Raw genomic sequence first — 10,564 nt, forward strand, 5'->3', positions numbered from 1 at the left:
AAGATTTCTGTGTGGGCTTTAATTAAACCTGTCATGTCTTTACATTTTACATCATATTTACAGTTAACTAGACAAATTTACAAAGGTTCAGCTTCCAAAACTAAAAGGTACAAATAATATGAAGGATTCAGCCGAGTACTGTCCTCTTGCATGTGTACGGCAGTTTTACTTTTAACATATGAAGCTTAAAGCTGGATTATGGAACTTTGTGGTGGAGGGTCTGCCACCTGCTTCTCTCAATGGATGCCGTTAAAACTTACACTACCAGTTTGGGCACACCCTCTCATTCAACGTCTTTCTATTCTTTATCTTTACCACTTTCTACATTTTAGATACAAACAGAACACCACAAATATATGAAGCAAGATATATGGAACTATGCTGCAAAGAAAAACTATTTTTCATATACATTTTATATTAAAAACCCCAAAGTAGTACTTTTCTTTGTTGAAAAATATTTTGTAGACTTTATTACATAATTCCATATCTTACTTTATATATTTGTATGTAAAATGTAGAAAGGAATAGAATTATGTAGTAAAGAAAAATATACTAAATATAACTAAATATATTTCAACAAAGCAAAGGGTTGCTACTTTGAGGTTTTGAATATAGACTATGAAAAGGAAAAAAACAAAACTACTTTTTTTCTGTGCTACATGATTCCATACATCGTCCTTCATATATTTGATGTCTTCTGTGTATTTAAAATGTAAAAAGTAGTAAAAAATAAAAGACAAAACATTGAATGAGATGAGGACTGGTTGTGTTTACATCTCCAAATTGCTCTGTTCATTCCAAGCAGAAAGATTTTGAATGAAAGTCATGCAGGCCACATGGCCAGGTCAGAACTGTGCAGAGGCAGCCCCAGTCACAGTAAGAATGCACATTTTTCAACATTTTTTTTAGTCTGAAAGAGGGGAAATGCCACATAGAAAATACCTAAAACATTCCACGTCAGAGACGATAACAGCTCTCTGGAGACAAGCAAGTGACAGACCCTCCATCAGAAAAGTTACACAGTGTACCTTTAAAAGATACCATCCAATAACTTCAAAACAAAAACTAAACGATGAAACTTTTCCCACACCATTTGGAGTACTCAGAAGTGCAAAACCTCTCTGCTGTTGTGTTACAGTGGTAACAAAGTTTCCCAATTCAAACTTCAAAGTGAATTATCTGGAAACCCCTGTAGAAGAGACCCTTAAAGCCAGTGGCTCTGCGACACTAAATGTTCTGATCTGTTCGTTTTCCTCATCACAAACAGACCTGGAGTTGTGTTTTGTTTCATTCACACATGTTTAACACACAAACCTGCATATTTAGAGTTTTTTCTCAAACAGAAAACTTTGAAGCCACAGCTATTGTTCTAGCCTCATTAAAACTGCTTTCCATTGACAATCTCAACTGCGCCAAAGGTAACACAAATATTTTCAAAAATGAAAGCAATAACTTAAGGTTATTCTAGAGTACTGAAAAGTACAGCAGTTTGACGGAAGTTAAAAATCAGCTGTTAACTTTAAAACTACCACTGAATGACATCACAAGGTGAAATGTAGCATTCTGAATAAAATTTGAATAATTCAGGATTATAGTAATAATGTGAAAAAAAAAAAAAAACTCCAGGTATGTGTTTGAGGAGGTAACAGCTTTAGAACATGGCTAAATGCTCACAAGAGTCAGTTTAATGTAATACAGGACATTTAAGTATCATTAGATTAATTATACTAGGCAACAAATAGTCCTCCACACATTTATAAGGTTGACTGGCCCAGTTTAATTTTTTTTTCTTTTAACTTTTAACTAAACCACTGCTTATTAAGCAAATTAAGTGGTACTGGGTGTGAAAAGCTTGAGAGCCACTGAAATAAATCAAACTAAAGGACAACAAACAACTGTGATTATCAAAGAGTCTGTCAAAAACATTTCTAAATAAAAGAAAAGAGTTTTGGATGAACATTGTGACAGAGCGTCATGTCTTCTGTCGCAGTGGCACAGCAGTTTGACAGTCTGGAGGCTCCTCAGGGATGTTCCTCTGAATCCATTACTCTAAAAAGACTCTCTCTAAACACAGTGACATAGGGAAAGCCTCCATGTGCAGTGCTGCTGGTGGTTCTGCTGTCAGAGGTCTCTCAGAGGTCATAGAGGGGTCATAGAGGGGTCACAGGGTAGAGTTCAAAAACTCCAGGAGCTCTGCACGGTTCTTGTCCCTCTGCAGACAAACACAATAATAACACATGAATCAGTCAATGCTGTAGACTACCTGAGTGCTGTAGGCCTACAGGGGACTACAGGGGACTACAGGGGACTACAGGGGACTACAGGAGACTACAGGAGACTACAGGAGACTACAAGGGACTACAAGGGACTACGGGGGACTACGGGGGACTACGGGGGACTACGGGGGACTACGGGGGACTACAGACTCACCTGCTTGTCCTTCTTGGACTTTTTCACCTTCATCTTGATCTTCTTCCCTGAGATCATGCTGTACTTGCTGCCTTTTGTTCGGTCTTTCAGATACTGGACAAGAAAGAACACATGAAGTATTTAAGATAAACATTTAATGAGGCTTATAAGTAAAAATTAAAGAACCCATCTACAAAAAAATCTAAAGCTACTAATGCATTGAACACCATAGACTGTAGGCCTACAGGCATGATCATATTAACATAATGAATAGGCAGAGACCCAAATACTGTTTTCACATTCCTAAAAGTATGTGTGACTGCTAATGTATTATCTGGATTCAAATAGTCTGCTCACAATTAAGTAATAGTAATAGTAGTAGGGTGGGGAGTTTGACACGTTTTATGTTATTGCTTTGCCTGGAACGTTCCACAGTTTAACACATTAAACATTACGAACATTAGCATCACTTTAACGTTATTAGAGCAAAAAAAAAAACTCTGAAAAAAGTGATGCATTCATACTGAGGGCTAGCCTCTTTATAGATCTGACCTTTAAGTTTTCTAGGCCCATCACTTGCTTGTCTCCACGGAGATTGATAAGTGAAATGTGGAACATTCCAGTCAAAGCGATAACATCAGATCCTGTTACACACCTTTGAGATCTGTACAGGCCCGCCCTCATCTCCTTTAGATTTCTTCTCCTTTTTGCGTTTGTGCTTCTTGTCTTTTTTATTTTTCTGCAGAGGGACAGAGTGAGGTTCAGCGGGGCCGGGTTTATCACATGCATCTTATATATGAACAGGATTACCTTTTTATGCTGCTTCTCCTTCTTTCGCTTCTTCACCTCTTTTCTGGACTGGCTCCGTGAGTCTAGGGCCAAATGATACAGGAACATATGCTACAGGTAAGACTTCACAGCACTGCAACTGTGTGCTAACAGGACAGCGTATGGGTGAGCGTATGGGTGAGCGTATGGGTGAGCGTATGGGTGAGCGTATGGGTGAGCGTATGGGTGAGCGTATGGGTGAGCGTATGGGTGAGCGCGCGGGCGAGCGCAGGAGTGCGGGGGCGTGTGAGGCGAACGCGGGAGGCGAGCGCGGGGGCGTGTGGGGCGAGTGCGTGGGTGAGCGCGTGGGGCGAGCGTGTGGGGTGAGCGTGTGGGGCAAGTGTGTGGGCGAGCATATGGTTAGCCTGGTGATGTATGGATGGGTTTGTACTCTGCACTGACCAGGACTGCTGGAGCTGCTGCGGCTGGATGAATGCGCAGAGGAGGAGGAGTGAGAGGAGTGTGACGAAGAAGAGGAGGAAGAGGAGGAGGAGCTACACGAGGAAGAGGAGGACCGGCTCCGACTGCGTCTGCGCTTCCTCTTCTCCCCATCTGAAACACATCACACACTGCAGATCAGGAAGGCACCTGACACACACAGGGACATTTCAGAACATTTTTCTAGAAGTCTAGACTATAGAGTTAGCAGAAGGGATGGGCCAAGGTCTCCATGTGTTTACATTAGTGCTGATGTTGGTGAGTTACATCTCTAATAGTCCCAAAAAGCATTTTTTTTTACAAAAATGTTAAATAAAATATCATATCTTGTCTCATCAAAAGTGTGTCTCTTCCCATCCCTAGTTCGCAGCTTTTACACATAATAAAACCCCTTAGAAACACAGCGAGGGCATCTGACACACAGGGAGGGCATCCCTGTAGTCTGCACCTCTGCGAACATATTCTGAGGTGTCTCTGTGTGTCAGATGCACTCCCTGTGTCTCCATACTGTGTGTAAAAGCTCCTAACCCTGTAGCTTAGAGCTCTATAAACACGTTCTGAAATGCATGGGATTCTTGTATTACTTTATCGGTTCATGTTTCGATGTCTGTCAAATGTTGATGCACCTGGAGTTGTTTATAATAATTTGCACTTTCTAAATATATATGACAACTGCAAATCACAATTAGATATATATGCACCGTATTTTCCGGAAACAGCGCTTAATCTACTTCCAGAGCAGTCAGAGATGTTCAGAAGCGACACTGAGGATGAAGAATTCAATGGATTTAGTGATCTGGAGTGAGATCCAGAGTAAACTTGTTAGCTTGTTTCTATGCTTTAGTTATCTGATTAACTGTTAATATCTTACGTAAACATACCAGACACATGTTCATTTCTGTCTATGTGCTACGTCAGTGTACTGTACTGCTACAGCCTGGTGTTCTCTGTTATTATTATAATAACTTGCCTTTAAAGTGTAAAATAAAAAGTAAAATAAATTTCCCCCAAAAATGCAACATGTCTTTTTTTCTTCCTTATTTCACATTTTTTCGCTGGTGCGACTTATTCTCAGGAGCGATGTATAGTCTGTAAAAAAAAAATAATAATTTTATATATATGTATATACAATAAAGCAAATAAGTATTTGAACACCCTGTGATTTTGCAAGTTCTCCCACTTAGAAATCATGGAGGGGTCTGAAATTTTCATCTTAGGTGCATGTTCACTGTGAGACACATAATATAAAAATAAAAAAAATCTGGAAATCACATTGTATGATTTAAAAAAATAAATAATTTAATTGTATGTTACTGCTGCAAATAAGTATTTGAACACCTGTCTATCTAGAATTCTGACCCTCAAAGACCTTTAAAAGTCCACCTCCACTCCACTTATTCTCCTAAATTAGAAGCTCCTGTTTGAGTTCGTTGCATAAAGACACCTGTCCACCCCATACAATCAGTAAGACTCCAACTACTAACATGGCCAAGACCAAACAACTGTCAAAATGCACAAGAGACAAAACTGTAGACCTCCACAAGGCTGGAAAGGGCTACAGGGCAATTGCCAAGCAGCTTGTTGAAAAAAGATCCACTGCTGGAGCAATTATTAGAAAATGGAAGAAGCTAAACATGACAATGTTGTCAATCTCTCTCGGACTGGGGCTCCATGAAAGATCTCAGCTCATGGGGTCTCAATGATTCTAAGAAAGGTGAGGAATCAACCCAGAATTACACTGTAGGAGCTGGTCAATGACCTGAAAAGAGCGTTTCCAAGGTTACTGTTAGTTATACACTAAGACGTCATGATTTAAAATCATGCATGGCACGGAAGGTTCCCCTGCTTAAACCAGCACATGTCCAGGCCCGTCTTAAGTTTGACCAATGACCATTTGGATGATCCAGAGGAGTATGGGAGAAAGTCATGTGGTCAGATGAGACCGAAATAGAACTTTTTGGTCATAATTCCACTTGCCTTGTTTGGAGGAAGAAGAAGGCCATGTATTGCGAGAGTTTGGGGAGCAGCCCCCTTCCCTCAGTTAGATCATTGAAGATGCGTGGTGGCTGGGTCTTCCAACATGACAATGACCCAAATCACACAGCCAGGATAACCAAGGAGTGGCTCCGTAAGAAGTATATCAAGGTTCTGGAATGGCCTAGCCGGTCTCCAGACCTAAACCCAATAGAAAATCTTTGGAGGGAGCTCAAACTTCGTGTTTCTCAGCGACAGCCCAGAAACCTGACTGATCTAGAGAAGATCTGTGTGGAGGAGTGCGCCAAAATCCCTCCTGCAGTGTGTGCAAACCTGGTGAAAAACTACAGCAAATGTTTGACCTCTGTAATTGCAAACAAAGGCTACTATACCAAATATTAACATTGGTTTTCTCAGGTGTTCAAATACTTATTTGCAGCAGTAACATACAAAAAAATATAAAAAAATCATACAATGTGATTTCCTCTCACAGTGGACATGCACCTAAGATGAAAATTTCAGACCCCTCCATGATTTCTAATTATTACAGATTAATGATGTCAAAAACATGTCTACTCTCGTCATGTGATCAATGTCTCATCCCACTGTGTTGTTGTTGCCGCGGACACATTGTGGCCTTTACAATATGAAAACTTATAATTGTGATTTGAATTATGATTCAAATTATGATTCATCTTGCAGCCCTACACTTGAGCTCAGACCTGTCATAGTCCTATGTTCTTATAGTCCAGGACTGACATGGTTGTGGTTGGCTGAGCAGTTTGTACATTTTTTTTAATGTTACATTAATATTAATATTTGACCAACTAAGAAGTGCACCATGTACAGTTCAAAAGGTAGAAATTAAGAACTATTGGATTGGGTAATCTGAGCAGTTGATTTTTCCCATCTATGGTGGTATCTATTTTTCCTTATCTATGGTGATTCTGCTTGCAGATATGCTAGTCAGCAAGCTCTGAAATACTACAGACATTTTACAACAATGCAACGGGCTTTCACCAACAAATATGGCAGAAGACGTTCCAAAGCAGAGTGAGAGAGAGGCTTAGGAGAGGTTTCCTGTGATGTCTCTAGAGTTCACCTGGCTACTCCTGGAGGCTGCTGTGATGCTGCAGGACACAGAGGACACAGAGGAGGGAGACTTTTGTCCTGAGGGCTGTAACTCACTGTCCTGACACTGGACCTGATGACTCTACCTGCTGAGCTGCAATGAGACTTTTGTTTGAGCTTTTTAATTATGATTGTATTTTACTGCTCAAAGTGCTTAAACTGCCCCTCTAACAAATAAAGTAATTTTGATTTGATATAAAGTATGTACGTGTGGTTTGAGACGCCCAGACTCACTCCTGTTTCTGGATGTGCGGCTGTCCTCTGTCCTGGAGCTGGAGCTGGACACTCTCCTCTCAGAAGACGACTGTGAAACAAGCACTACACTTTAGTCTCTCTCACTCACTCACTGATGTTTACAGGTGAACACACAGTGAACACACAGTGAACACACAGTGAACACACAGTGAACACACAGTGAACACACAGTGAACACACAGTGAACACACAGTGAACACACAGTGAACACACAGTGAACACACAGTGAACACACAGTGAACACACAATGAACACACAATGAACACACAATGAACACACAATGAACACACAATGAACACACAGTCACTACCAGAGCAAAAGTGCGTCCAGCTCAGTCTCACTTTTCATCACGAAGTCAGCTCTGAATGAGGCTAATGCTACGAGCTAACGTGCTGTTTCTCGAGCCCCATCAGAGCACTTACCATCCCCACAGCGACACAGGTCCCGGGACACGGCACAGGCCCCGGGACACGGCACAGGGACACTGGTGTGGAACCCGCGCGGGACCTGCGCGGGGACAGGACAGATGAGAGGTGTGCAGAGACAGACGCGCTGAGCTCACAACTTCACAACAGCGGCGACAGACATGTTGTATCCCAGAGTGCACCGCGGCACGACAGGATGAGGAGTGTAGCGCCATCTGCGGCCACACACGGACATTACACCTTTATATTTGTGTTTTATGTTTTATTCACAACATGTTTTTTTCAACAAAATATAATAAAATGTTTCATTTTTATATACACTTATAGGATTATAGAAGAGGAGGAGGATGAGGAGGAGGAGGAGAAGGAAGAGGAGGGGGAGGAGGAGAAGAAGAAGGAGGATGAGGAGGAGGGGCAGGAGGAATAGAAAGAGGAGGAAGAGGAGGGGGAGAAGTAGGAGGAGGTCTCTTCCTGCTGTTTTGTATGGGCCTTCCTCGTGTTGTCCACTAGATGGAGACAAACCAAAAACTCTTTTCTGATTCACATCCAGAGATTTGAGTGAGAGGAGACTGAGCATTTATAAATATTACAGATTATTGGAATACAGCGGTGGAAGAAGTACTCGATTTACTCACTTAGTAACTACAATAGTAGCTTACCATCACCAAGTGTGGAAATGAATGAATAATGACTATAGTGTAGCGCTTTGAGAGGCTTTGAAAAGCGCATTACAAGTGTAAGCCATTATTATTATTAAGTGTCTTATAAAGCTTCAAATGTAGAGATTTTGATAAAGATTTGTGGTGAATTTTGTTCAACAGAAACAATTAATTAGCTTCTTTTTTGGTTTTATTTGTATAGTTTTGTTTTCTCAAGCTATGAACGTGCTAAATGAAACCCCTCAGCCTTTTCAGCAGGTCTCACACAATAATAAAAAAACTTTCAGTTTTTAGTTTTCAGTCATTTTAAAAATAGTTGAGTAGAGAGTACAGATATAGATTGACTTAAGTAAATACAAATATCTAAAACAGTGGTTCTTAACCTGGGTTCGATCGAACCCTAGGGGTTCGGTGAGTCAGTCTCAGGGGTTCGGCGGAGGTCAAGACCTGACTCATATGATTCGTGGACTGCAAGCGTCTCCAGACGATGGCCATGTCCCAATTCAACAAATGCACCCTTCTGTGTGCCTATCGAAGTACCTGCCCGACTTAAATGAGCCGTTCAAATGGCATAAAAACATAAAATGACATAAAAACGAAGAAAAGGAACAGACTTTGCTGTGAAAATGACATGAGAGTGGCCAAGGGGAAGCCATGTTCTGAACTGGTCTCCCAAAGGCAACAGCAGAAGTCACTGATTTGCAGTAAATATTCATTATTATTGTAGCGTGATGGAAATTCTCCAGGGGGCCTGGTTTGGGAACCACAGGATTTCATCTCTGCTGTTTGCAGATGATGTTGTCCTGATGGCTTCTTCGAGCCAGGACCTGCAGCAGGCACTGGGGCGGTTTGCAGCTGAGTGTGAAGCGACTGGGATGAGAATCAGCTCCTCCAAATCCGAGGCCATGGTTCTCGACCGGAAAAAGGTGGTTTGCCCTCTCCGGGTGGGTGGTGAGTCTCTGCCCCAAGTGGAGGAGTTCGAGTATCTCGGGGTCTTGTTCACGAGTGAGGGAAGGATGGAGCGGGAGATTGACAGGCGGATCGGTGCAGCGTCTGCAGTGATGCGGTCGCTGTATCGGTCCGTTGTGGTAAAGAAGGAGCTGAGCCGGAAGGCGAAGCTCTCGATTTACCGGTCAATCTACGTTCCTACCCTCACCTATGGTCATGAGCTTTGGGTAATGACCGAAAGGATAAGATCGCGGATACAAGCGGCTGAAATGGGCTTCCTCCGCAGAGTGGCCGGGCGCACCCTTAGGGATAGGGTGAGGAGCTTGTTCACACGGGAGGAGCTCGGAGTAGAGCCGCTGCTCCTACACGTTGAGAGGAACCAGCTGAGGTGGCTCGGGCATCTGCTCAGGATGCCTCCTGGACGCCTCCCTAGGGAGGTGTTCTGGGCATGTCCCACCGGGAGGAGGCCCCGGGGAAGACCCAGGACACGCTGGAGGGACTATGTCTCTCGGCTGGCCTGGGAACGCCTTGGGGTCCCACCGGAGGAGCTGGAGGACGTGTCCGGGGTGAGGGAAGTCTGGGAGTCCCTGCTTAGACTGCTGCCCCCGCGACCCGGTCCCGGATAAGCGGAAGAAAATGGATGGATGGATGGATGGATGATGGAAATTAGGTGATGGGTGTGTGTTAAAATGTTAAAAATGATAAATAGCATAAATACAATAAGTTCATTATTGGAATACGTAAGGTAAAAAATTAAAATGATTTCAGTGTGGTAGTATTAAAAAAGGTCCAGTGTTTGTGAAAAGGTATGTATGTATGTATTTGTTGTGAGTTCATGCATTGTATTTATCCTTTGAACACAGTGATGTTAACGCATGGTTCATTTTGTGCACCAGTAAAACATACATATGTCTTAAATTTGAAAAAAAATATTTTATTTTTCAATAAAGAAGGGTTCGGTGAATGTGCATATGAAACTGGTGGGGTTCAGTACCTCCAACAAGGTTAAGAACCACTGATCTAAAATTTGTACAGTCCTTTACTATTTGTACTTTGTTACCTTCCACTACTTCTAAAATACATATTGTTCATCTTCAACCTATCAATTCAAAATAATAAATACAAATAATATATAAATAAAATAATAATAATTTTACATATTTAATAACTTTCATGACAGTAATTAACATTACAGCTGGCCTCGTCCACCTCCCTCACAATGCCTGTAAATCCTGAAGTTCTGAAACAGGATTTCCACTGACAGCCCTTTGTCAAACTCAAATGAAGAGGAAGCGGTAACATACAAAAACATGTTTATTGAGGAAGGGAAAGAGGAGGAGGAGGAAGAGGAGGAGGACGAGGAGGAAAAGGAGGAATAGGAGAAGGGGGAGAGGAGGAGAGGAGGAGGACGAGGAGGGGGATGAGGAGGAAGAGGAGAAAGAGGAGGGGGAAGGAGGAGGAGGCACCGCCCTTCGTTAAACTCAAATAAAGAGGAGG

At 42.1% G+C, this 10,564-nt stretch overlaps 1 protein-coding gene across 1 annotated transcript; it reads right to left on the reverse strand.

The window, feature by feature from the left end:
* Window positions 1-4: 4 nt before the first annotated feature.
* On the reverse strand, window positions 5-7,677 carry si:ch211-22i13.2 (uncharacterized protein LOC553945 homolog). Its single transcript, XM_055232324.1, has 7 exons — window positions 7,458-7,677; window positions 7,015-7,084; window positions 3,640-3,789; window positions 3,220-3,281; window positions 3,065-3,148; window positions 2,431-2,523; window positions 5-2,212 (listed from the first exon to the last, which is right to left on the reverse strand). The coding sequence occupies exons 1-7, from the start codon at window positions 7,458-7,460 to the stop codon at window positions 2,162-2,164; spliced, it is 513 nt and encodes a 170-aa protein (XP_055088299.1). The 5' UTR covers window positions 7,461-7,677; the 3' UTR covers window positions 5-2,161.
* Between the last annotated feature and the right edge of the window lie 2,887 nt (window positions 7,678-10,564).

The sequence above is a fragment of the Periophthalmus magnuspinnatus genome, chromosome 24, assembly GCF_009829125.3.
Source record: "Periophthalmus magnuspinnatus isolate fPerMag1 chromosome 24, fPerMag1.2.pri, whole genome shotgun sequence".
NCBI classification, from domain to species: Eukaryota; Metazoa; Chordata; class Actinopteri; order Gobiiformes; family Gobiidae; genus Periophthalmus; species Periophthalmus magnuspinnatus.

Coding starts and splice junctions, on each gene's coding strand:
- si:ch211-22i13.2 (XM_055232324.1), bottom strand. Junction 3,790..7,014: donor CCGCACATCCAGAAACAGGA/GTGAGTCTGGGC, acceptor GATGTGTTTCAG/ATGGGGAGAAGAGGAAGCGC. Junction 3,282..3,639: donor CAGCAGCTCCAGCAGTCCTG/GTCAGTGCAGAG, acceptor ATTTGGCCCTAG/ACTCACGGAGCCAGTCCAGA.